The following is a 27473-nucleotide window of genomic DNA, read 5'->3' on the forward strand; positions in this document are numbered from 1 at the left end:
ATCCATCATCCTTGGGGCAGGAATAGCTGAGGGCCACGCTGCTGCTTTGCCAAGGGGGGGGAATGGCACACCTAGGGAGCTTCGGAAAGCTTGGCAGCTGTTGGGAATGCAAAGAGGACAATGCTGGGAGGAGGCCAAGGATGACCCAGCACTTGGTGACTTGAATAGCTGGAAACGTAGAATGCAAGTGTTGGAAAACTGGGTGATATATTTGAGACAGGGACCTGCACAGGGAGGGGCAGCAAAAAGCAGCTGACAGAGTGATGGCTACAGGGGCAGCTAGAGGGAGGGGCTTGAGCAAAGTAACCAGGCAGGCAAGTGGAAGGGGGAAAGCGAAGTGAAAGGAGGAAAATGAGGAAGGAAAAGGGCAAAACTAAGACTGCCAGGGAGAGCCAACAGGAGATGGAAGTAGCCTTGAAACAAAGTGCAGGTAGCCCTAGGAGACACTTGTCTGTCCTGAAGCAGCAGTTACCTCTTGTGAGGGCTATCCTGGATGAGGAAGGTGATATTGCCATTGGGAGACATCACTAAATAGCTTCTTTCTTCATTCATTCCCTCACTGTTGTTTCAACACAGGTTTTAGGTGCATTTCTCTGCTGGCCTAGAAGGCAAAGTCTCATTACAGCATCCATGCACAACCTTGACCGTCAGCTATAGATTCTGCTGCACAGCTTTGACTTTTCTTAACCTGTTTCTATGACGAATTACATCTTTTTGTTACGTTTCACTGGTGGGCTTTTCATTTGCTTTTGAGCACCGTGTGCGCTCTGTGCTTTGCTCAAGCCTGTGCCGCAGCCCTGCTGGAAAGCTCTGGGAGCAGCAAAGAGGAAATGCGCGTCTAAACCGTTCTGAGCTCTTTTTTTTTTCACGTAGCTGTTTTCTTTTCGTACCGAGAACAAAAAACCGCTGAGCTGGCAAAGCTCCATCCTGCCCTTCTGACCGAGGGCTGACCTCCCCCTGCCGCTCTCCTGACAGCTTCCCAGCACCGTGCAGGGCCGTGGTGAAGGTGTTGCTACCCGGCCCGGCTGGTCCAGGCCTCGTTTATCCCTCACATTCATCTCGTCCACGGTAACGAACCGCTCCGCCGCCGCCATTTCCTGACAGGAGCCGTCGCTGTGCGCGGCTCCCGCCCAGGGAGGGCGCGACTCGCGGCCACGTGACACCCCCAACGCGAGAGAACCGGGTGCGTTGAGACGGTCACGTGACTCAGGCGGCGGGCGCGCGCGATCACGTGAGCGCGCGTGTGAGGCGCGAGGGGACGGCCTACGCCGAGGGTGGGGCTGCCGGTGCGCATGCGCGGGCAGAGAGCGGGCTGGTGCGGGCCGGGCCGGGCGGCCGCTCCCCTCGCTGGCAGTGCTCGCTAAGATGGCGGACTTCCTGCCGTCGCGCTCCGTGCTGTCGGGCTGCTTCCCCGGCTGCTTGCTGACCAGCGGCGAGGCCGAGCAGCAGCGCAAGTCCAAGGAGATCGATAAGTGCCTCAACCGGGAGAAAACCTACGTGAAGCGCCTCGTCAAGATCCTGCTGCTGGGCGCGGGCGAGAGCGGCAAGTCCACCTTCCTCAAGCAGATGCGGATCATCCACGGGCAGGACTGGGACCGGGCGGCCCGCGAGGAGTTCCGGGCCACCATCTACAGCAACGTGATCAAGGGTGCGTCGGCCGGGGGCGGCCTGAGGGTGGCGGGGCCCGGGGCGGAGATCTGGGCGGGGGTCCTCGGCCTTTGCGGGCGGCGGGAGCCGCGGGGTCCCCGCCTCAGCCCGCGCCTCGGGGTCCTCATCGCCTTCCCTTCTCCTGCCGGCGGGGGCGGCCCGGGCTGTCAGCCCCGCTGCGGGCGGGATGCGGGGCCCTCGGCTCGGGGACGGGCCCTGCGCCGCGTGGAGAGAACGGCAGTTCAGTTCTGTCCCGCGAGGTCCCGGCCCGCCCGGCCGTTTCCTGGTAACCGGCGGTGGTGGATGGGGAAGAGTTAGTTGCACCTGAGGCTGGGCCGTGCCCTGTGCCGGGGAGGAAGCTCGGTGCGCGATCTGCTTCCGTGGAAAGAGCGGTGTCGGCCGGCTGACAGCGGCGGGCAGAGCTGCACGCTCCGAGCAACGCTGCCACAGCCGGGATGGGCGCCTCGCCTCGCTGCTGTCAGCCGGCAGCCCCTTGTCAGCCTTGACTTCTCACTCATCGCGTTCTGAGTTTGAGTTCTGTAACGCTTAGGTACGATCCTGGTTGTGTTTCTTGAGGCTGAATGGTAGGCAGGTATCAGCCCTTCTTCTGAATGGGGCTTTGGGATTCCAGCGGTTCTTCAAGAACTGTTTCATAACGTTGCTTCAGATCAAGTCTGAGAAACTCGAATGTAGTAAGGAAGTAGAAATCGCAAGCAGAAATACTGAGTGTGTTAATGGAGTCAGGTGGCTCTCGCTATAAAAGTGTACACGTAGAAGTGCAGATCAGTCGTTACTTTTGACAGATACAACAGCGATAGAAAGAGATTGAATTTTGGAAGGATACTTTGGTATGGATGAATCACAGAATGACATGGGTTGAAAAGGACATGGAAGATCATTTTATTTCACCCCCCTGTTATGGGGGGGTCATTATCCCACTATTAGCATACATGATCTTTCTCCATGTCTTTACTGTTGCTTTTTCTTTCTAGATTTTCTTTCCTTTGCCACTCACAAACCTAATACTAGAATTTATTTCCCTTTGTTTACATAATTGGTATCAACACAACTTTATTCCTTCTTTTTTTTTCCCTCTGAGCTCTATGTGAGACAGTTTCAGGACGCTCAGTTTCTCTTAGAGATTATTTACTTTCTTATTAATTATAGCAAGTGTGGGAAAGTCTTCATGTAAATGCAATTCCAGCTTCTCTTCAGCAGTAAAACCACACAGTTCAGAGAGCTCTGTGTTTGTAGTGAGTTTAGTCTGCCCATCCTGAAGACCTTAAAGACTGTCAACTCTCTACAATTCAATACAATGCTGTAACAAAGTAGTAAGATGTGCTCCCTGAAGGCACTAGGGAGCCTTAAAATTAAGCCATCGAGTGGCTTAACATATTCTGAAATGAAATAGTTATAAACTTCATTTGTTTTGTGTTCCTGCCAAGTAAATATAACAGCTGCAAAATGATTCTGGAGATCAGAGGAAAATAGAAAAGTATGTGAAAGATATTTCCATAATACCGTAGATTGGGGATCTGGTAGATTAAAGATGGCATTTTTGGGAGCGTTGTTTCTCAAGGCTGTGTTTTCCTGATAGCGGCTCTTCTGAGTTTTGTTATTACCTGAAAATGTAGTATTTTAATTCAATATTTCTGAACCTTTCGGATTTTCTTCCGTTTTCAGAGTCTTACTGAGCTTTGATGGTACAGAGTAAGCGCGTAGTTTGACTCTCTGCAGTTATAGGCTATAAATATAGTAGGTGCAGACAAATTCTAATTGCAGCGCTCTTTCATGTTGTTAAAGGTGTGAGAGTCCTTGTGGATGCCAGAGAGAAACTTCATATCCCCTGGGGAGATCCTGTTAACCAGAGTAACGGAGATACGATGATGGCTTTCGATACCCGCTCCGTCACGGTGGTGCAAGGAATGGTGGAGACAGCAGTTTTTTTACAGTACCTCCCAGCCATAAGAGCTCTATGGGCGGACAGTGGGATCCAGCATGCATACGACAGGCGCAGAGAATTCCAGTTGGTAAGCTTTGTTTTTCGGTGTTTGAAGTCTGGGGTGTGTGTGTGTTGTCTGGTTCATATATTGCTTTTTGGTGAAACTCTTTTCTGCTAGGTGACCTCCATATGGATGTCCATCATTTTGGACGGTTGTCTGTTACTGTGTTACTGTAAACTCATGCATTTAGCTCCGTTTCTTCCCACTCTTTTTCAGAACCAAGATTTACATGAAGCACCCAACATAATTGTCCTCATTTACTATGTGAGAAAACCAAAGTATCCAGTACTTTTTATGCTCAGCAGCAAAGCGTGGAACTGTATAGAGCATTTAACGTGCTTATTTTTACATTTTTCTACTTTAAAACTTTTTTTTTAATAAAAACATCCTTTGCAGTGAGGGAAGACTTAAAGTGATCTTTAAGAAAAGATATGCATGGGTTAATGAGAAGAATTTAAAAACCACTCCCTTCTCGCTTCCAATTTGAGCAATCTAGCAAACATTCCCTCCGTATACTTCCTGTTTAATTTCGGATGTCTGTGTTAATTCTCATGTAATGAGGTTTTTGTGAGATGAAGTTCTCAGCAGAGACTGGTGTATACGGTTTGGTAGTGGGGCTGGGAAAGGAAAAAGGATTGTCTTGATTCTCTGGCTGAAGCATTAGCTGTGACAGTTAAAGCCCCTTCGTTCCGTTTCCATGCTGATTTTGCAAGAGGAAACCAAGACTTAGTTTGCTGTTTATTGTTTGGTTGGCTTGTGTAGTAAATGCCAATGGCATTGGCTTGTTTAGGGTTGAGGGTGGGGTTTGACAACCTTAAAATAGATTAAATCTGTTCTTGTTGGTGTCTTAAACCTAACTGGCTTTGTGTTTTTATGTCTTAAAAATAACCTTTGTCTTAATGTGAATCTGAACAATGGCTGATGATGTCTCCTATTGAGCTATTATGAATGATTGTATAATCACAGGCTGCCTTAAATAGGTTGTATAAATATTCTTTATAAATATGTATTGCCCAGATCCTGGAGTGTCTCGGGGAGGTGCCCAACTGGCTTATCGCCTGCCTGACCCGTTCTGTGCTATTTCAGCAGGTTTTTAATGAGGCCTGTTGCATCTTACTTTTTGCATTGGAAATTATCACAAAGGGGTAATTGCCTGACTGTATTCAAGATTTTCATCTGTTGCAAATGTGACTTGTAGTTGACATAATTGCTATGCTGGAGTGATCTGTTATAAAATCCATTAAGTAAAAACGTTTTGTCTTTTATTAGACATATTTGATGACTTGAGGCTAAGTAGCTCCCTTTTCCTTTGCTTCTACTTCTGCCACCTTGGGTTTCTGACCAGTAGGTTCTTTCCATAACTGAACCATGCACAGAGTTTCATTTTGAGTAGGAGCTGAAAATGTTTTCTACTGAATCTATGAAGGGAGGGGTGGAAAAGAAAGTTTTGTTTTGGAGGTTCCTAAAGCTGCGTAATGATCTCTGCAAAAAACACATATCGCCATTTGGGCTTTGGGCAGAATTTCTTAATGTGCTATTCATAGTTGAGTGCTGCCCTAGTAATAGGTTTTGCAGATCAGGTATCTGCTCTATTTATACCTACGCTGCTTTATTCCCTAAATTGTGCTGAGATTTTGAAAGGATTTATTTATCACATGATGGAAACGTGAAAAAGAGAGCTGAATGATGTCATTGCAGGGGGTGATAGCAGTGTGTAAATACTGCCCAAACATCAAGTCTCAGTGTTACCCTCGTACACTTTGGCATTAAATTATGAAGATATGTGTGGTCAACAGAATGACAGAGAACTCCTGAAAGCAGTATGTACTTCTGATATATCCACTGGCAGGCTTTGTAGGAGTGTGTTCAGGGGGTCCAGGTGTGTGCTGTGGTATGGAATGAAGGCAAATAGATGAGAAGGGAGTTGCAAGTATACCTGAGGGAGGGCAGGGGGAGCTGGAAAGCACATGCAGGTGGTTTCGTTGTACTGAGTACTGACTTTCAAATGAGGCTTAAAAACTGAAAATGGTGTTGCAGTGTGGGAGATAAAAGAAAAATACTGTTGTACATCCAGTTCAACTGCATGAAGCAAAAAATGTAATGAGAGAAATCAGCAATAGAGGAATTAGGTAAGACTGCCTGCGTGTGCTCTGACTTAAGAGTGATGAGCAAGCTTAGTTGGACTGAGTTTGACACTGCACTGAAGAACATGGCCGGTATTAAAAGGGCACAGACAGGAGTGCAGGGAAAGCGCTGCTTGTGAGGGGAATAAGGCAAAGGCAGAAGTGAGCAAATGAGGAGCAGAGCAGTGATGGATAATGAGTGAAACAAAACTTTGCATTGGAATTCTGGAGGGAAGGATGCGGGAGTGTGGTGCTAGATGCCATTTATTCTACACTTATCTGCTCAAGCTATAAGAAAGGTTAAAGTGAAAGCATACACAGACGTGTAGTTAAGATGTGAAGATGGCTGTATATTTGTGAGAGATCATTGAGCTACTTGTTTTGTTTTTCTCCATTTTTCATTTGTAGCACCAGAGATGATGCTGGGAGCCTAAAGAAACAGCGCTGTCTTTTTATAGCAATGTGAAGGAGGGGGGGAGGAATGTGGTTGTATTTTAATAGAGTTAGAAATCAGCATTTCCATGCCTAGTTCACTAGTGTCCTTCCTCATTTTGCTAACTTAAGTGGTCATGGGAATAGTCAATATCTCTTAGTTCCCTCTATATAAAAATAGGGGCCTTCTGGCCAGTAACACAGCAATACTTATGAAAATTCATTAGTTCATTCTTGAGTAGTGCTATAAAACTGGAAAGAACTAATGACAGCCTACAGCGCAATATGTGCCACTTCAGTACTTCTCTGATGTTCTATATTATAATCCTTCCAATTTTATTACAAACCAAAACCATTTAGGTACTAACACAGTTATTACAGGTTACTTTGGCTCCATAGCTTTGTCAGATCCTGTAGTTTGCTCTTGGGATTTTGGTCATCCTCAAGCTTTTTCTTCATCTGTGGAGCATTCCTCCTATGGCCTTGTGTCCCACAGCAAGCATGGATTAGCTATGGAGTTAGTCTGTGTCACCCTGATGCTTTGTCATCTCGTTAAGGCTTTGCGTTTCCCGTTACAAGTTGATTTCCAGTAAATGTATGTATGTAATCTGAAATGACTTGGGTTAACCTACCTATTCTCCTAACTGTGTGACTCGCAGACCAGTGGTTTGCTTAAATACAAAAGCAAGCTGGTTTTCCAATCAGTTTGGAAGCTGCTGCTTGTGCGCTGGAGTGAAATTTGTATTGCTTTATTTGGAGGAGGAGGGAAGCAGAAATATTTTTAACAAATTGTGAGGGATGTCTGAGTGCTTAAGTAGAGACTTCCTTGCTTTTATATTTATACCCATGGGATCCTTCGTTCAGTAGTTGTAAAGGTTTGCTGTTCTCACTGAGATTTGCTTTCAGGCACTGACAGCTGAGGAAGCATCTCATTCTGGTGCTGTTAATCCAGTAACTGAGGAGAGCACTTCTGTGCAAGTGCTGCTTCTGAAACAGTCTGCTTCTCTCTGAGAGTGGAAAAGTGGGACGAGAGCTGAGTTCCTCATTTGCATGGTTTTGAATGCATTAAAAGTTTGTTCTTGGTAAAGATAACTTTTGGGTGGGTTTTGATGTTTGTTACCAGCGTTTGTTGATCTTCAGATGTGCTTCTTGCCCTACTTGCAGATTATACATATGTGTTTTTCTTAATGCCACGATCCTTCAATGTGAGGAGGCAGTGATGGCATTTCACTCTGTCAGCATTCACCCACAACTGCAGACACTGATGGCACATGAAGACGATTGGAAGTGTGTTTATCTCTGGATCCTGTTTACTTTTGTGACATGTCTGCAAGTGCTCGATCAGATTATAGAAGACAGGAAAAGGTGTGTTCAGAGTGAAGTTCTTTTTGCTGCCGCTTCTCCATAGTAGTTTTTGTCATGTAGAGTAGCACTTTCAGAGAGTGTTGTACAGCTTACTGGAAGATTGTATTTCATCTTCTTTTGGAGCTTTTCTAGCTTCTGCCTCTGAATATTGATGGGGCCATTGTATGTAAGAGAACATTAAATTAGCTGTTATGGAAGGAATCAGTCCTCAGATGGCCTTTGCAAAGTACTAGCAAAATTTAACGTTCTTTCTGGTCCAAAGGCAACGTATCTTTGAAATGTTCTTGATTATAGAGTAGTGCTTCTGAGAGGGCCAATGTTTTGAAGATAGGCTGGGCTGTGTGACGTAGCAGATGCATCCACACGCGAGAAAGAGGAAGTCATGTCTTAGAGGCAGTAATGAAGTCAGTGGGATTGTGATTACATTGCATGTTGCTTGGATTTTTGTGGATAAAAACTAACAAGTGCTGCTGCTTTGTCAGTGTTGGAAGATGAATTATTTTTCCCCTTTTCCCCTGATCAATAGGTCTGCTAAACACCACATGACAAGATGGCATGTGTACAGTGAGCACGACTCCTTAAAACCCTTGGAAAGGTTAGAGCTACTTGCCATCTTCTGTCCTTACTTTGTATTAAAAGGATTTATCAAAGCTTGTTGCTAACACAGATTTCCACAAAACTCATTTCTGTGAAGTGAATCATTTAAATCCTCAGAGAAAACTGGGAATCTCCGTTGTTCTGCTTTTTTTCCTGCTCCAGCGACAAGATTATGTTGATCTATATTAATAAGATTTTGTATAGAGATTAACACTAGAGCCAAACAGTAAGGATGCTTATTTTTTTGGCTAGAAACCCTCCCAGCATGTCTATGGGTGCTTTGGGTAGTAGGGATTGATCACAATATTGTAACTGAGCTGAATTACCTTCAAGTGAACTCTTAATACTAATTTTACACAAAGTACTGACTTTCATCATTTTCCAAATTCAGATTAGGATTTCTGGTTCAATCTCTGTGAGTTCCTGTGCTTCAAAATGCTGCTTCTGGGTCTGCTCCTTCCCTTTCTGCCATCCTTCCTTTTCTGCTGTTAGCTGTTCAGCACAAAGGTATCGGAGTTTCTGAAGAGCAGTGGCCTTGTGTTGCCAGCTGCCTTTGTAGTGTAAGCTGGCCGGGTTTTACAGACAGGCATCTTTGTCATGTTTTGTTTTGAACACCTAGAAAGTAGATTTTTTTTTGTTATTCACAATATATTGATTTATTCATTGTTTCAAGTTTAGAAGTGATTCTGATGTGGGCTTTGTCTCCACTAGCACAGTTCAGTGGTTGGTATAACCACGGGCTAGGAACCAGTTTCCTTACTGGTCACTAACCTGCATGTCAGTACGTGTAGCACCATTACTTCACACAGTTTTGGTGTGGCAGTAGCTAGGACTTTGTCCATTTGGAAATTACTTCGTATGAGGCCATTGACTCATGTAGCTCTTATGCAGAAGCAGCAAAATGGTAGGAAACTTTAACATGTGGTAGCTGAGGAAGTTGCTTAAGAAAATGTGAGAAAGCAAAAGTGCAGCTGACCTTAATACATAAGAAAACCCATAGGGTAACTATACTGGCTACTGTCGTATATGCACCTCTTTTGTTTAACTAGAGAACTGAAAATGTCCTACTTTCTTTTTCTGTTAGAGGTGAGTTTCTGTATCTTCTTCCTTTGTTTAATGATGCCAGAGAAATGACTTTAAGCTGCCTGCAGAAAGGGGGGCTCAGCAGACAGCTGGAAGCACTTCTCACTAGCTGTGCTGTGGTGACTGAATAAAGAGGATGGGGATGTTGCAGGAAAGGCAATGCAGCATGCAGATACCTTCTGTAATCCAGAGCATCTCTGCAGAAGCGTGTACAACAGGTTGCATAGTAATGGGTTATCTTCCAGTGTGAAATTCTACAAGTGATGTGAAATGTTTGGATATTGCTCCTATTTGGGAAGCTGCTGAGATTCTACTGCCTTGAGTGCTTTAGACACAACTTTTACTACATCTTAAATTAACATTCATCTAATGGTACTTGTAGGCCTTTCAAAAAGGTAGTAAGTTTATCACTAAATCTCATCAGATATCTTGTTACGAGCTCTGATACACTGGTGTGGTACTAAGGCTCAGTTCTGCTGGTTGAGTGCTGTTTGCAAACAGAAATATCAGAACTTTAATTGAAATGGGTTTTGCTAATGGAGGCAGAGGAAGAACTAAAAAGCATTTGGTCTCCTGGATTTCTCACGAGGCTGAAATAGGAACCAAATGTGTGTTATAAAACTGAATCCTAGGGATACTTCAGTGCATGCATCAGAATCTAGTTTAGGGTTCTGCTTTTTAGATGTTATGATTTGGTTTACTGAATATGCAATAACAGGATTTTCAAGCATCTTAAAGTTCAACATGACCAGTTTTAGTGCTGATGTGTTCCCACATGCCAAATACCTCTCTTTTTTTTGGAGCCTTTGCCAGTCTTGTACAACTTGGAAGCAAGCAAAGCTCTAAATGATGGATGGTGGATTTGCAGACTCACTGCTGCTTCAGTGTTAGATTAAATGCAGTTTGAGTTGCAAACACATGAAGTCATGGAGCCAGTGGGTCAGCGCACTGGAAGAGGAACAAATGTTTACAGTCTGCTTCCAGTCTGTTTTGTGTGCAAAACATCTGAAGTTTACATAGATGCTTCCCAGAGTGTAAATAGGAATTGGGAGGTGGCTATTTCGTCTCCATCAGTGCCTGTTTTCATATGGCTTCTCGCTAGGTCTCTGTGTGGTTTGACTTGAAAGATCATTTCATCAATGAAACTTTGAGAACTATTTGCAAAGTATTGAATGTCTTTCCTAAAGGAAATGTTCTGGAAGACAAGTGTGGGTTGTAAATACCGAGGGAGCGAGTGAGAATGGTTTTTGAAGGAAGTGTACTTGATCTTCTGAACAGCATATCCTAAATTGCAGTCATGGATTGATTTCTGTTCAAGTTCTGGCAAACATGAGTGTATTTGTTCGATGTACTGATTTCACAGATGTTGTGTCCTAAATTCTGTTTGTGGTGTTTGCTAACCAGGCTCTGACCTCTGCATGGCTCTGACTCTCCTGCAAGAGGCTGCAGGAAGGACCTCTGTTTGCACTGCTTAGAGTGGTCCTAAGGATGCACGGCATGCCACTGTAAATGCTGTGTTTTGCTTGGGCTTTTAGCAGTGGGAAAGGTTTTCAGCAGGCTCTTGGGTTTTGCTCTTGAGTTGTACAAACAGAATATCACCTCATGCAGCTCAAAATTGTTCCATTTCTTAAAATTCTCAGCTGCTAATGGAATATGGCACATCTTGCTTTCCAAGTAGGCTTTCAGGATTACTTGGAAATCTCATAACTGAGAGACGTGCATGGAAGAAACTGTAGTTTTGTAGGCTTTAATGGAAAGCTATCTCTGTTCTAGCCTAAAAGCTGTTCTTTGAGCAAATTTTATTAGGAAGCTGGCAATTAAATTGCTTCATCAGGAGATGGGAAGGATTCCTAGCTATCAGATGTTTAAGTCAATGAAGCACTTAGGAGGATGATTCAAAACCATATTCAGTGCAAGAAGAAACCAGATGTTAGAGCCTTATTTTGGAACAGTGTGTTCTAGGCTGGAGTGCTGGTGGCCTGGCGTACTGTTTCTTCCTGCTGGGGCACAGCCATGCAGGTGTCCTGGCTTTCCAGCAGCCCACAGGTGCTGCCTGCTCACTGCGGTGCATGTGCTCAGGTTGACGTGCTCTGTCTACCTCCATTTCTTAACCACATTTTGAGAATTATGGTTTAATTGGATTACTTGGTAAATAGGGAATAATAGATTAAAGGGATATAATTGGGTTAAACTTCTTAAACTCCTTCACCTTTTGCTGTTAGTGTTGTTGTACAAGATGAAAACGTCAGGCGCGCAATGAACTCAGTGGGTCTCCTCCCTTTCTTGGTTCATTTTTAGCTTTGTGCTATTGAACACCCTCCACCAAATTGCATCCAGCTGTTTCAACTCCAAATTCTGCTGTACTACCAAAAGGTTTTACAAAAGATTACCTTTTATGAATCAAGACCTAAACCTTTCTTTTTCGAGGCCAGATCCTCTGCTGCGTGCCTGAATGCGGTTTCACTTGTACGCTGCGTGATGTGTTTCTCATTGCTCTGAAGAAAAGGCAAATACAATGTGAGCTGCACACAGGAAGTGCTGAAAAGAGGAAATAGGATAGTGCTGTGCAGAGGTAGGATGAGCTGTGACGCATTTGTGACGTGCATTGGTGGAGGAAGGGATTGTTTTGTACCCCTATAAAAGCAGATGCACTCTGTATCTGAACTGCAAAAACCTGTAGCTGATTCCAATGTACTTAAATTTTATCTTGAAAACAGGCAGAACAGACTTAAGTTGACTATTCAAGTGGTTTGTACTGGAGAGAAAGAAGATAGATCCTTAGAGGTCTGGTAATGACATAAGGTGTCTGTGCTTCAGCCCTCCTGAGGCTGTTCTTTTAACTGCTTTAAAGCAGTTTGCCATCACTTCCTAGGGACAAATCAGTATAACGTGGGTCAGATGTTGGATCTGTTTGTCCCACAAGGCTGTGATAATGCTTCTGTAGGCATAAATGGGGTGGTTTGTTTTGGTGGGGGTGTCAGTTTATGCTGGTTTTAACGTAATATTGTCCATAATTAAAGGAAATGTATTTCTGCTGAGGAGCTGTTTTCTGTGTTAGTCAAGGCTTTCAGTTCAGTAAGTAAATGGACAGTTGCTTAGACTGATGCTTTTCTCAAAGTGCCTTATTAAAAAGGAATTATTGGATATTCTTATTGTAAACTCCCAAAACGCTGCCAATAAAGTTTCTCTTTAAACACAAAGCAATATATCAAGTGTTAGAACAGATGAGTTAATAAATAATTTTCCTCAGCCATAGAAAATACCAAACAAGTAACTGAAGCGTTACTGTACAGTAGGGAGGGTATCTGTGTTTTTTCTAATCAGAATAATCAAGTTAGATGTATGAAAATGCAGAAGTTTCATCCTTTTCTCTTAACTGAGGCATGTTTGGAAAAGGAACCCCTATTAAAAAGCCCTGGGAGGAATGAACAGTGAGAGAATATAGAAAATAGAAACATCAAAGTTGAGAATGACCCAGGAGTGTTTCTCACTCTGAGGCTAGTGAAAGAACAGATTTAATGTCTGGATGTAGGACGTGGCTCAGCTTTCACTGCTCTAACTATCAAAATAATTTGGGATTGGAGATGGATACCTTAACTAGGGTTAGATGTGTTAATGGCATAAATGTCATCTTGATCATCTGACTCTTTATTGCAGTGTTTTGAGCCTTGGGGATTGGGGTGAAGGGTGAGCTGCAGTGCTCCTACCTGCTCGTCTCACTAGGAGATGTCATTGGCTTGACTTATACACATCTGAGGATTGCTCCCATGCTTACTACTGGAATCTCAGAAGGCTTGTGGTGCATCATCAGTAGCAGCACCACCGATCTGTAGTCAGAATTCCTTTGGATCGGCTGGGGCAGAGGGAGCTCAAGAAAATAAAGGTTAGGGATTATTTTGGTTGGATTATTTGTAAAAATCCTCAGATACGATTTTATCTGGATTAAGTCTCTAATAACAGGAACTGTAAGAACTTGAGTGTATGGGTGTTGTAAGATGCAGTATTTTATTTAACACACTAGTTCCTCCAATGTCTTTCCTTCTTCAAGCTGCATTTCCCTGCTTATAAGCAGTTTGCTTTCTATATCAACTTAGGTACACACATAGCAACCCAAAAACATTGTAGTTACCTGTTCTTCCTATAAACTAAGCTTTTAAAAACATGTTTTTTTTGGGTTGTTTTGGTTTCTGTTTGTTTGTTTTTAATAGATGTGGAAATGTTGGTTTCTCTTTTCCCAGAAATTCAAGTCAGGTCAGGAAGAGAAAATGATTGGTGTTTGCTATCATCTGCTCTAGTTACCAAGCTGCATCTCCTGTTCTCATTAAATACCTGGTTTTCAGATTCTCAGGTCTTGTCAGCTCAGTATGTTCCACTGAACTTTAATCTTCATTTGATGCTTTTTTCTCTCCCTTTTTCCAGTTTACAGCTTTAGGAAGCATTATAGTGTCTCTGTTCCCCTAAAGCAGCTACAATTCATGTAGCTATCTCAAGGTATCAGTAAATCATATATGATTGCTTATATTGTTTTCATGTAAACCAAATAAGTTGATGTCACTTCCTGAGCTTAAAACGTATGTTCATCTGCTGTATTTCATGTTGTTTTCTTCCCCACAAAATATTTATGGCTGCTTTGCTGTAGGTACTCACTGCTAACAGTAATCTGTCTCTGTACCATGTTTTGTTAGGAAAGATTCTTAATCTTCTGAATTAAAACAGCAGTTAAAATGCGCTGGTGTCCTATGGGTGAATCACTGCTGCAGGAAGAGTGCATTACACGGGACTTAAGGTCCTTCATTGTACAGACATAAGCAGGACTAGTTAAAATAACTGCAGTTTTGTGAGAGAAGCTGTTGTTTTAATGTCAGATACCTCGATAAGAATATGATTTAATTGTGTTTTGTGAATTACTCCTGAGTTCATAATAAAATGACTTGGCTTGACTTCAAGTGTAGGGATCACAAGGCTCCAGGAGGCACACAAGCTGTTCTGAATCAAACCTTTCTGAAAATGGAATACTTGACAATTATGAGTAAAGTTATTTAACAGTCAACTTCCTGTGGTTTACATGCTTTTCTGAATCAGGAGGAGGCTGAAGGGCTGCAGCTGAAATACGTACACTTTGTTTGAAGTAAAAAGGGCACCTTCTACAAGCAGTCAAAGCAATTGCTTCAAATCTGAGATTCAAATATATTTCTTTAGTTCTTTATTAAAGGTGCAAAAGCGCAATCATCTAACACTGCAGGATCTTTGAAGCTGATGTAGGCCATTCATTTTTGCTGCACTGACTGCAGTGGCTGTTGGTTAAAGCTGCTGCTTGACAACGTGAGTACAAGAAATGTGCTGAGGCCTGTGTTTGACTTCACCACTTATGCTGGCGTCTTCAGGGCTGTGCTGCAAGCTGAGCAGAAGGAACTGAGCAGTGCCAGGTGAGGCCATTGGTGGCCTTTGCCCACACTTCAGAAGTTTGCTGAGCTGCAGAAATCACTTTGAAGGGTTTATCTGCATTTAAAAACAAACAAACATAAAACCCAACACCTGTGACCTTCACAAAGCAAAAGTAGAACTGTGCTGCGCTATGTAATAAGCTCTTTTGTGAATGTGCTGGTGTTACCTGAGAGCAATTGACTGTAACCTCATTTTTATGTAGTAGGTATCAAACCCACTATGTGTGGTGTACTCTTTTCTATCTCCTCTCTCGTCTCTCTGATAGGAGCATTGTGATATCTCCTTAACCATTAAAATAGCATCGGAGATGCGTTATTCCTGGCTTTGTGCCTTGTTCAGGGATCTCTGCGGAGCATGAGGCAACTGACATGAGCTCACTGCATCACCGTGCTTTAACTAGATCTTAAGCTGGACTTTCCGTGATACATGCTTGCAGAATGAGGGTTTGAAGACAACAGCAAAAAGTTGCCTTTTTTTAACAGAGAGATCCTTCGGTTTCCCAAGCAGCTGTTGGGTTGGTTGGTGGTGGCTCTTCTGTTTCACAGCTGGCAATGTTAGAGCAGATGAGCGGCTGCAGCAGCCACGTGGCAGAGGTAGGGCACGGCCAGCCGGGACAGCACGGGGAAACCCAGCTTCTTTTTTCTAGTCATCACAGGTAAAGCAGATAGTTTACAGTTTGTGTGAGGGCAAATTTTAGAACACACAAATGTTTGTTGAGTCCAACTGTTTAAATATAGTCACTGCCATCAGTTTACAGTGCAAGATCTAGCTCTGTATCTGGTATCAGGAAATAGCCTAGTGTGAAAGCTGTCTTTGGACCTGTTGGCAGGCAAGATCACAGACAGATCATTTTCTTACTAATCTTTAGCAATTACTGGGATTAAGTCTTTCAGTTATTCATTTTGTTTTTTTCCTTTCTGCTTTCCATTATTGCATGAAACACTGAGACTGACACCTTCCCAAAGCACCAGAAATCTTGTTTGTGTGCTTTGTGATGCTGCCTTGTTAACCTTATTTAAGATGTATTAAAACTCCTCAGTTCTGCAGTACTGCACGCTGATAACAATCTGTTAATCATGATAGCTTGCTGTTCAAGAGTATCTGAAACTAGCAGTGCTTTTCCTGCTAATAGGAGAATATCGAGGTCAGAATGTCTTTGTATGAGTCAGTTTTCTGGCTTGTAGCTGTATGACCTAGAGGGGTATCTGGAATATGAGGGAAAAGATGAGTTGTATTTGAAGTCATTGGAAGTTATCAATGACATCCAAATAAATAAAAGCCAATGAGTGAATGGCTTAAAGATACAGCAGGGTTGAGTCCTGCTGACAAACAGTAGCTCAGTGTGGTGTCTTATTGATTCTCATAAGGAAAGAGCCCAGTGACTGATCTTAGAAGCGTTGAGGAGGGAAGCTCAGTATGTCCCTACTTTTTGAATTTCTCTGTCTTTACATCTGATTACTTTTATAGTTTAATCCCTTGAATTTCAGAACTGCCACCTTGATAATTATCTGCCACTGACTTTTATTGCATGACAGCCTACAAACCTAACTTTCTTCATGTTACTTTGCTGTTGCTGGACATGTGACTGTAGAGCACTACCACTGCTGCAAGACGATGCATTTTGCATTTGTGCTTTCCGGAAATCCCCTCCTTGGGAAGCTGCCTCTGGTGCTGTTTGGTGACCTCTGAGGGCTGTGGTTTGCTTGTGTGCGTGAGCTGCCGGGTCTGCTGGAGCAGCATTAAGCCCCAGGATTTGAAGGAGAGGCAGTAATTCATGCATTCCAGAACTGTGGAGTTAATGCTTCAGGGAACAAGCATTGCCATAAGTAGTATAGAAAGGAGCTGATATTAAAATACACATATTCACAAATACCTGCAGCTCCTGAGGCCCAGGTATTCTAGAATAAATATCTTAATGAATCTGAAATCTGGCCAGTTCTTTTTTTTACATAACCCTGTGGGGGAGGAAGGTTCTCAGCTCCTTCTAGAACCTAAACAAGAAATTGAGTCTGACTTTATTTTGCCATAACATTCAGCTAAAGGCAGTGGGTTTAGCACTTGGAAGGCTGCGTTTTGTTCCTGTTACTCCTGTTTGGGAAGCTTGAAGTAAAAGTGCTCCTGGTAGGTTTGTGTACAGCAGTTGTGTTTTTATTGCCTGTGAAATGAGAATGCTGTTCCACCTACACATTCCTTGCAGGGCTGTGTTTAGAACAGATCTCTGAAATGATGAAAAAATATAATAAAACACTGCAGTTACTGCAGGCAGTTGGTGCTGTGCACCAGCAGGCTTTAGAATGGTGTCACTGCTGCACTTTGTCCCCACTGAGAGAACAGATAAAGTGGTAGATCTGTGCTGGACTCTGTTCCTGCAGGTGTGTCAAGCACAAAGCATGTTTCAACCGAAGTCTCACTGTTGCCTAATTAAAAGTTGATGTTCAAATTGCCCAATTAAAGGTGCAGCATTTACTTCTATTAAGTGACTTATAGGATCTACGAACCTCACAAAGGTGCCTGGCTCTTGTGTCTGCTGGAACCTTTTCTGCTCTGTTTCTTTGCCGTAGCGTGGTGCTGCTGCTTTGAGGACATGGGTTAACACTGAGATTTGATGTAATTCCTAGAGAAATTTGTTGAGCCTAATTCAAGTGAGAAGTCATTACTGCTGGTGTGTAAGTGCTGTCCCGATTCACTTGTCTGACTTGGATGTAGCTGTTCCAGTCTTGGATACTTCATAGTTTTCTCATCAAGATAATGCAGTCAGAATTCCTGCTCTTCCATCCACAGAGTGGGAACGCAGATGCTTTTCTTTGTGTGTTTGTAATAAAGTAAGTTATGTTGCAGCTTGGTAATCAAGAGCTGTCAGTGGGAAGCACGTTATGTTTTTGTTGTGATTCCTTTTCAATCAGCTCAATTGGTACATTACCTATTGCAAGTCCAGCAGCATCCTTGTGAGAGTTCTTCCTGGGTGCCCTCCCCGAGTCCTGGAATGCTGACTGTAGTTAGTTACAAAAAGAACCTTCAGTTTTGTGTTACTGGAGTGATTAAGAACTGTTGTTACTGTGATAGTGATAGCTTGAATTGGAAGGTTGCCCATGCAGTAGATGCAGCATCACACGTCATTGCAGCACAGAACTCAGTTTATTAATCCCTGACTAAGGAGTTCTTCTCCAACTTGATCTTTGGCAGGAAAGTCTGTCTAGTAAAATGCTTCCTCTGTTTCTTCTCCTCTGCTCATCATTTGTTGTGCTCAGGGGCAGCACACGAGTGGGATCGTATGGCAATGCAGCTATAAATTAACTTGCCTTAGTCCCTGTATCTGAATGCATGTGCCCAGAGCCTTCAAAGGGCTGGGAGAATTGAATGCATCTTTTCATACTGAAGGCATGGTTGTTTCCTTGTTCCTCTGAATAACGCTGTAGGATTTATCTTGCAATCCTAAAATTAGAAAGAATTTTACTATAAACGTGGCTGACTGTGCTTTTGAAGCTTAAATATTAACTGGCTTAAATAATACTTCAGTTGTGTTCTTAGGATGGCTTCTTTATGGGGGGAAAAAAAAGGTAGTAATTAAAGCTTACAGCTATTCAGTTTAGATTTAGATTAACTGGACTTGAGAATAAAGCCACTGAGGTGAGTGGGCCACTTGCTAAGTAACTGTTTGCTTTCATTTCTAGGGGGAATCCGTAAAATATTTCTTGGACAACTTGGATAAACTTGGAGAACAGGTAAGCTTGTTGTTTTTCCTCTCTTCTTTGCTCTCCTCAAAGGATTCTTTGATCACTGGGCTTTAAGCTGATCAAATATAATTAGTATCTATTAAGGTAACTTCAGTTAACTTTGCCTACTTCATTACCTCGGCAGTTCATCATTGGCGTGTCAGCAGCACAGGGCAATGTGAGGGTCGAGAGACGTGGGAAAGAAAACTCTTCTGTGGAAATTGAGCAAGAAACAAATTACAAATGGCCGCCCACTCAGAAGTTTGTTGAAGTAGCACATTAACTGATGTCCAAAAATGACTTAAAAATGTGTTTATATACACACTTAGGAAAAGTGAGCTAAATCAATATGTAAGCCAGAGGTACCTTCCTGTGGCATGTGTTTTAAAGTGGACAAAGTTGGTACAGAGTAGAATGTGTTTTCTCTGGGGAAAAAGCTGAAATATCTGCAGAGTTCTTTTCAATACGATGCTGGTTTCAGTTTCAGTGATGAAGTTATGTGCCAGTGCTCATTAGCCTTGCGTTGCAGAAACAGCATGTGAAAATTGCTTTCGAAATGGAGTTCTAGCTTCAACTCTGAAGGGAGGTCATTTCTCTATGGTCGTTTCCAGCAGACGGCTAACAAATACTGAAGGAATCTGAGCCACTTCAGATGAGTGCTGTTACATCAGGCTTAATTTCATTCTACTTTTTAACAGATTGGAAAAGCGAAGCCAGACTTTTTGTGCTCTTTTTTTTCTAGCTAGAGCAGTAGTGATGTCCTGTGCAACATGTGTGCTGCCAAGTATCGTGGTTGAAGTCTAGCACTCACCCTTCGAATCCTTTTTTCTTTCAGTTATGAGAGGATACAAAGCTGCTTTAATTCTCTTTAATGAGCTACTAAACGTGTTGCAAGTGGTGGATTTCTCAGTCTCTAAATCCAATGCCACTTGAATTTCAAGGGTTTGTTTTTTTCCACATATTTTTGTACATTTGGGTGCAAAACTTGCAGTTTCTCTTTCAGAGATCTTCATGAGAAACCTTCCATTCTTTGATGACAACGTGAGACCAAAACTCACTACTTTAAAAATAAAAGCAAAAAAAAAGGTGTTTGTCTGTATAGACGTGTATGCATGCACACTCAAATTGTATTTCTGCTGTTGCTGTGGGAGCGCTGAACTCCAACTGACTGCATTTCTGGCTTAAAGTTAGACCAAATACTACTGAGATACAAAGGATTCTTCAAGATCTGCAGTCACAGAAAACATTAAATCTTGGTGGGAAAAAAAAATGCTAGCTGTGCTACTAAGAGTGAAAGATTTGATAGGTTCTTCTGGTTTGTTCTTATCTGTATGGAAGATTTATCTAATGATTGTTTCAACAAACTGTATTAATGTAAGTATTTTACTGCTTTTATCTGATAATCTGATACAATGAGGCTGGCCTGCAATCGAATTGTGTATAAACAGATAGACCTCTGGTTTGCGTGCCCCTTGCCAAAAGGGAGCTCTTTTGCCTGTTGCCAAAAAGGGAGCTGCTGATAACAGCATGTAGGGAAAAGAACTTGCTGTTCAGATTTAATCAGCTCAGCAAAATAAGAGAGGCTGGGATCGGCTGCATTCCTTGCAACTGCTTGTTGCTTCTGCTGCCCCTGCAGACTTCATGTATTCAAAAAAGCTCGCAGAGACGTTGGTTTCCATGGTGTGATTGGCTCTTATTCATACCTTAAATTCCAGCTGTAAGTAGGCAAACAGCGATGTGATAGGCAAAACAGCTACCTGATAACGGAAAGAAGTTGTGCTGTTGAAGAAGGTAAACTGTAGTGAATTTGAGGAAGATGACAATTCAGGAAGAAAGCAGGAGGTAGAAAGAAGTTGGTTTGGATTTTAGGAATCGTTACCAATGTGTCCTTGAGAAGAGCCAGTGCTTACAGGCAAATAGAGCTGCACAAGAGGAAAAGGGGGGGGGAAAAGGAAGGTAGCAAAGAAGTCAGTCCTCATGGAAGAGTGGGTACAGGACAAGTACAATGGGTGTAACAGGGAATGGGATCAGTAGTGAGGGAAGGACTACTTTAGAGTTGTTACAGTAGCAAGCTGGTAGTATCCCAAAGATCTCTGTATGAGGGAGAAAAGAATGGAACTGTCCTTCAAAAAGGGCATTAAAATACTGGGAGATTACTTTGTAATTGGCTTTATTTACTCTCCTGTAAGCAAATGATGTCTGTGTAGCAAGCACTTCACTTCCAGTGTACTCATCTGTGGGCTGTTGCATAGGAGTAGCCAGCTATGTAGGTTAAAATGTGGTAGGTCTTCTCCATATATGTAGAACTTGAAAACACTTGAGAGTGTTTTATCTGTGGTTGCAAGTGTGCAGGGAATTTGTCAGGAATTCTAGGATGGAGCCCTTTTCTTGAAAGCTTTACTGAATAAACAGTCAAGGCCAGCTTCTTCCAGAGGAGTTTGCTTTGTACTCTTGTTTCAATATGGAAAGCAATATGCAAAGTATGCAAGGCCTTTCCTACTATTTGATTCTGTTCATTTTCGTACTTCTAAAAATATCAGTCACTCCTGAGCTTTTCAAAGACTTCCTGGTTTTGCCTTGAGAATGTGTGACTGAATTGCCAAATGAAAAACCCTCTACGTGCTGTTTGCAAGGTGGGATATGCATTGAACTCTCTTGCCAAAAAGCTAACAGTCGACATGACTCAAAATGCCTTCATGTGTACCCAGTGCCATTTGATATTGCTGTGTGTTTTTGGTTGTCCTTCCTCTCTTAACAGCACTTGGCAGAAAAAAATCCAAGATAAATGTAACGAACAAACATGCTATTACTCTTCATATTCCCTTCTCCTTCATCAGAAGGGCCTAGAAGCACATGTCTGGTGCTCAGTTGGAAGAGAACACAGTACTGTTGTAGTTGTTGAACTCTTCTGCAGACTGAGGTAGTACAGGCTTGGGATTTGTATTAGTGGTTCAGGGTGGGGATCTTGTGCTTCAGAGAACTACTTTGTGATTGCAGGCTGTGATAAAAATCAATGCCTTAGTCCTGAGTGGCTCAAATGAAGAGAGCAAGGAGTTCAAACAAAACAGTCTAGCTAGTTTCACTTTTGAGCTTACAAAGTAAAGCAAATTAAATGTTTGGAGCGTTACACTTCCCTTGCAATTTTTGCTGTGGTTCAAACTTTTCTAGCTCTCTTAAACTTGGAATTACCAGTATTTGCATTGCAATATATTTTCCCTCCCACTCCTAACTCACAACTTATTAGCTGAATCAGACTTTCTGGACTACAATCTTAAATATCTTTATAAAAGCTTCCAGTTTGGTAACTGGCAGTGTCAAAGGAAGACATAGATCACTAAGAAGAGGCTGAAGTTCCAGCTCTGAAACCTAAATCATGCGTTCTGAAGTTAGGAGAAATGCTGGAAAATGTAAGGAAGAGTTTCAGTATGAAGTGAACAGAGAAGCTGTAAACATCAGCATCAGCCAGCTGTCTGATTGAGGTGCAGTTTTTAAACAGGAGAAGACTTAAATGTAATTCTTAGGATGAAGAAATACCCAAAATGATGCATGTTGAATTTCATGCCAGCGAAAGCTGACTAATAAGAATTCCTCTTTCCAATAAGCATCTGCATCTGTTGACAGTGATCATGTAAGAAGTGCAGAAACTTAATGCTGCCTGTGTAATTCTGGGAAGAAAGGCAAGCTGGAGAACCACAGGGACAGCTGGCTCAGGTGTTTCCCTGAGCTATGCTACTGCAAGAGCAATGCTGTCATCAACTGCTTATTTCTCCTTCTGATCTACTAATTGCAATTGCACAGGATGTTTGGACAAAACCAAGCTGGTGGGAGCTCACAGGAGGGACACAGCTAATTAATAGAAGTGCTTTTTGTTTTTTGGACAGATTCAGCTGGATCCAAAAGATCCATGGTACAGACACAGCCAGTTACTTAGGTTTGGCATTTCTGGCCTAATTAATTGATTGCCTTTAATTTCTAACTGAAGCAGCTCTTTTTGTTGGGTTGTTTGGTTGGTTTTTTGCCTAGAGGCAGCTGTGCTGAAGGCATGAGAACATGGGGCAAACTGACTGCCTGGAGTTAGGATGGAGTCCTACCATGAATACGGGTTTGAGAGCCCCATTTTTAGACCCCGTTTGCTGCATTCCTGTGTAGCTGTCAGATGTGTTTCCTAGCTTTGCGGGAAGATGATGAATCTAGCAGAAAATAATTCAGAACGAGGGAAATTGGTATGAGGAGCTGATGGTGCACCTTTCAGGACTGTGTAGGAATGCTTGTCATTTGGCACATGGAAAGCTTCAGTTCTCTGCAGGGCAGTAAATGTTTTGATTTAACATTGGGTGTGTTTCCTGGTTTTGACTCCAGGTCTTTGCAAAATGCTTCAGTGTTGGAATATAAATATACATACATGTGTATGTTTGTTCAAAGCTTCATGCTGTTCCTCTGCAAGCTTTCTCTCAATTGCAAGTCAGCTGCGATCATCGTGCCCGTGACTTGTCCTAATATCAAACTGCTTTATTTTTTTAGGATTATCTTCCCTCGCAGCAAGACATACTGCTGGCACGAAGACCCACAAAAGGGATTCACGAGTACAACTTTGAAATAAAGAATGTTCCTTTCAAAATGGTTGATGTAGGTGGCCAAAGGTCAGAGCGGAAACGTTGGTTTGAATGCTTCGACAGTGTCACATCAATACTCTTCCTTGTTTCCTCGAGTGAATTTGACCAAGTGCTTATGGAGGATCGGCAAACGAATCGCCTTACGGAGTCCCTGAACATTTTTGAAACAATAGTCAATAACCGGGTTTTCAGCAACGTCTCCATCATTCTTTTCTTAAATAAGACGGACTTGCTTGAGGAAAAAGTACAAAAAGTGAGCATCAAAGACTATTTTTCAGAATTTGAAGGGGATCCCCACTGCTTAACGGATGTCCAAAAATTCCTGGTGGATTGTTTTCGTACCAAACGTCGGGACCAGCAGCAGAAGCCCCTCTACCACCACTTCACCACTGCTATTAACACAGAGAACATCCGACTAGTTTTCCGTGATGTCAAGGATACCATCCTTCATGACAACCTCAAGCAGCTTATGCTACAGTGATGTGCAAAAAAGACGTTTTTATTTGAGTAACTCTTGTGTGTCGTTGTTTGTTTGTTTGTTTTTTTAAACTAGAAGTTTACAGCAGGAGTAGAGAAATCCAGATCCTGTCAGACTTCTTGATATGTGGCTAAAAGCTGCTGCTGAACACATTATTGCCAATTTCTGCAGAATTTCAGGCTTAATCTCTCCCAGTGTAGCTTCAAGTTGACTCAAGTTGTAATTTTATAGCAGACCTATGTCTAAGTTACCTGTAAAGTGATTCAATTTGACCTTTTAAGAACGTGTATATTATCTTAGAGAATCATTCTATATTCAGAATTCCAAGTCCAAACTTCAATGAAATTGTTGCAGTTGTTGAGCTTTGGCAGTAATTTAGGGGGGCAGACCTTTCACGTCAGACTTCGTAATGAAGACTGTGATACTGTAGCTGACTTACAATTTCTCAGGTCTAATGTTAGCTAGAAAACCCTTAAATCCCTCGCTGGAATCATGCATCTGAAGCTGGGATTCCTGGGTGTAATGTTCTTCCTGTTAAGCATAAACCTTTGCAGGGGTTTTGACTAGGATGTGCTTTAAAAATCCTTGGATTGGGAACTTCAGACGTCTGGCAGGAAGTACTGGTGCAGGCACGAGTCCAGCGACGAGGCGTAGTGAATGACACAGTACACTGTTTCACTCTGTTGCATTGTAAGTACTCTGTCTTGGAGCCGTGGCAAACGTAGAGCACTATGATGATCCTTTTGAATGTGGGGAGGGGAGCAAGCTAAACTTGTTTATCTTATCTTCACAAGCCAGATGTGACATGTAGGTACCTTACCTTTTCTTGAAGCGCTTTAATATATCACTGGTTTATGACTTCCTGCAGTGTGCCTCTTCGTGATCAGTAAGGATTCGGTGACGGATAGAAGTACTTGCAGACCTAAGTGCCTCTGTGTGTTCTGTCCTACAGTATTTTCAGTGGCCTTATGCAAATATGTGTTCCCAGCAGAGGCCTTGTGTAGCTGACACCGTGAAGATGAATGTGTTTGCTGAAAAAAGGACGTCACAGCAGAATACACTTCAGCTGATGAGGTTCTTTCTGAGACTTTCCAGTTGGGTCTAGCAATCCTAAGTGTACTTGAGCCAAACATGTTGCATAGCGTAATTTAGATAATATTTTACCAAAAGTTCCATTGTAGTTTTTTCTAAAGGGTAGGGGCGAGATATTACTGTTACCATGTGATTACAACAAATGCTTCTTGCCTAGAAATCCTCACACACCGAGCAATGTGCTACCAAGTAAGAGTAAGCTTGCCAACATGTGTTTTTAAAAAGTACTGCTGCTTTCCCCAGGCTGTAGTTCCACTTAATTCTGCCCAACATGCCGCTTTGCCCCGTGGAACCTGCACATTCCTGTGGATCGTGATGCTGGCCAATGTTTTCTTAACGTGAATTTTTATCAGCATCCCACGTATGTGGCAAGAGGTGTGATGTAATGTGCTCAGTGCTTGGAGCAGCGTCTCTGCAGGTGTGATCATGTTGCTGGAACATAGGAAAATCGCCTGTCTCCTGAACTTAAACTTTACTTACTGTGATTGTAAGTTGTATTAACATCTGTACCTCATTCTCCTGTTCGTAGGTGGAGAATAGTGTATTTTTATTTAGTTAAGTGCTTTGAAAGACCTCTATTTTTATATCATCCAATTAATAGTCATAGATTAGTCTGTGTTTGCTGCAACGAGGCACTATTTTGGGAGGAAGGAGTTCTGTAAAGAGCTTGGGAGAAGTCACAGTGTGTTATCAACAAAGTCAGTGCAACACTGTCGAGAGGGTTAATACAATCATTGGATGGGGATATTTAGATTCTGCCTCTGTTTTAGGCATGGATACGGTTACTTTTATGTCTTCGGTTCATGTGTAAACAACTCAAGGATGGTGAACTGGAGACTTCAGAAGAGGCTGGTTGAGGGTATTTAAAGGGTTGGACAACATGCTTCTAGTGTCGGTCCGAAAGTTCTCCACTTTCCTTTGGGGAGGATGACTGGTTGATTTGGTCGGGCTGTAAGTGCTGTGTGAGCAGATAATAAACCTCTGCCTTTTAGCCTCCAAAGTCCAACAGTAGTTTGAACAAATCCACACCCATGTAGGGAGGGCAATTAACCATTGGAACAAATGGATAGGAGGAGGAGGTGACTTTTTTTTTCCATTGCTGACAGTTGTTTGAACAAGTTTATTTTGAAAAGAGACTTGTCTGTGCTGATGAAAACAATTAATTTGGAGAAGGTCTGTAGTAAGTGTTTTGTGGGATGTCAGACTAGGTGGTTACAGAGAAGACTGAAGACTGGATGTTGGATGATGAGGAATATTACCAGGAATTTGTCTAAAAAAAAAAAAAAAAAAGAAGATAATAATGTAAAGTGTTGATAATTTTCTGTGTCAAGGGACTTGTTAATTTACTAAAGATCCTCAGAACTGATGTCAGTCTAAGGATGGGGTCAGTTTCACCAAGGCACCGGGCACTTCTGACAGGAGTAGGAAAATATTCAGCGAGCTTCTCCGTGAACCAACATACACATAAAACAAAACACTGCTGTTCTGAATCCTTTCGGAAGACTTTCTCTGTGAATGTTGGGGCCTCTAAGGCAGCAAGGTGCACCCCAGGTGTTGGGGCACTTCTGACGAAGTGGTAGTCCCTGGGAGATAAGCACTATATGAATCTCAGGCAAAAAATGAAATATTTTAATGAAATTACTGAATGAAATCACTTGCATTTCCCACTTCTTTAAAGGGAGGGAGGCAGCTAACCTTGATGTAGCTGTTTACATGGTTCCTATGATAACGTACTGGATAAACAAACTGAATCAACATTGGGCTTTTTCATCTTTAAACTTCAGAGCTACCTGAAAAGGAGCACTCATGTACTGTTGTATTGCTTTTTAGGTTTTCTTCTAAATATCATTTCTGTACAGCGTTATTTAATATTGGTACAAGACTGCTGTTGAGGAACAGGCTGGTTCTTATCCTGAAGCAATCACTGTTGGTTAGGAAGGATCAGCTTGGTAGTCTGCGTTCCAAGTCAAGGTGCATTTCCAGGAGAGGTGGAAAAGCAGGTGGCAAAGCAAGGTTCACAGAACTCTCTTTAGTTCTCCTCGGTGGAGTAAGCCCTGTTTAAAAGATGACTGATCAATGACCATAAGGAGATATACCACTGTCTTGTACAGGCTTTGCTGTACTTGGAAGTGAAATCAGTGTTTAAATGACTGTTCCCTGCTGCAGTGCGTTCAACTGCATCGAATGATACCTTAAAACTGTGGCTGTTCATCAGGGCTTTAAAAATGTTACTTCTGTATGTGTTGTATGTGGGAGCGTAAGCCATCAGGTTATGTAAAACGTAAAGCTTTCTTTTGGGATACCCACTCGTCTAAAAAGAAAATAATATATATTAAGAAAAAAAATAATAATAATCAGGTGGGTTCATTCATCTTGACGGCTGTATATTGGACTCATTTGTCTAGTAAGTGGCTTTGTATTTTGCCCATCAGAATTACTCTAGCAAATTGCTCAGATGAGGTGTTTCAAGCTTTGTGACACTTGGCTAATAATAGCGTTTATGGTCGGTTTCAGACAGCTTATCCAACTGCATCTGCTCGTGGTGTTTAGGAGCAGCTCACTGCTTAACAACAGAGCTATGCACATTTAACGTGTCCATTGCCATCGGAAGGCTTCCCTTGTTCTTTCTCTTCAAGGTCAGTTGCAGACGGTTTGTTTTCCAACAGTAGCATTTCCTGCTTCAGGATGATCAGAAGTTTCACGCCATACTGAGATGTTCACGAATTAACTTTACAGGTCTTGTCTCTTTGATGGTACCATTAACATAGTTGTTGTTTTAATTATACAGCATTGCAATACAGTGCCATTTTGCAATTTCTTTGCATTGTACTTGAAAATAAGTTGAATAGCAGACTATTTAAAACCGCTTTCCTGCGCTTTCA

The 27473-nt window shown here is 42.4% G+C and overlaps 1 protein-coding gene across 1 annotated transcript; it reads left to right on the forward strand.

Annotated features, from left to right (window-relative positions):
- Positions 1 to 1237: 1237 nt before the first annotated feature.
- Positions 1238 to 26904, forward strand: GNA13 (G protein subunit alpha 13). The gene is made up of 4 exons (XM_072351885.1): positions 1238 to 1648; positions 3451 to 3677; positions 18367 to 18417; positions 22930 to 26904. The coding sequence occupies exons 1-4, from the start codon at positions 1366 to 1368 to the stop codon at positions 23500 to 23502; spliced, it is 1134 nt and encodes a 377-aa protein (XP_072207986.1). The 5' UTR covers positions 1238 to 1365; the 3' UTR covers positions 23503 to 26904.
- Positions 26905 to 27473: the final 569 nt, after the last annotated feature.

Source organism: Excalfactoria chinensis, chromosome 17 (assembly GCF_039878825.1).
Source record: "Excalfactoria chinensis isolate bCotChi1 chromosome 17, bCotChi1.hap2, whole genome shotgun sequence".
In the NCBI taxonomy this organism is placed as follows: domain Eukaryota; kingdom Metazoa; phylum Chordata; class Aves; order Galliformes; family Phasianidae; genus Excalfactoria; species Excalfactoria chinensis.

Excerpts from the sequence above, each read along its gene's own strand:
- GNA13 (XM_072351885.1), top strand. The coding sequence starts at position 1,366 with ATGGCGGACTTCCTGCCGTCGCGCTCCGTGCTGTCGGGCTGCTTCCCC. Across the intron at positions 3,678-18,366 it reads GGCGCAGAGAATTCCAGTTG|GGGGAATCCGTAAAATATTT; the intron begins GTAAGCTTTGTT and ends TTTCATTTCTAG. Across the intron at positions 18,418-22,929 it reads TGGATAAACTTGGAGAACAG|GATTATCTTCCCTCGCAGCA; the intron begins GTAAGCTTGTTG and ends TTATTTTTTTAG.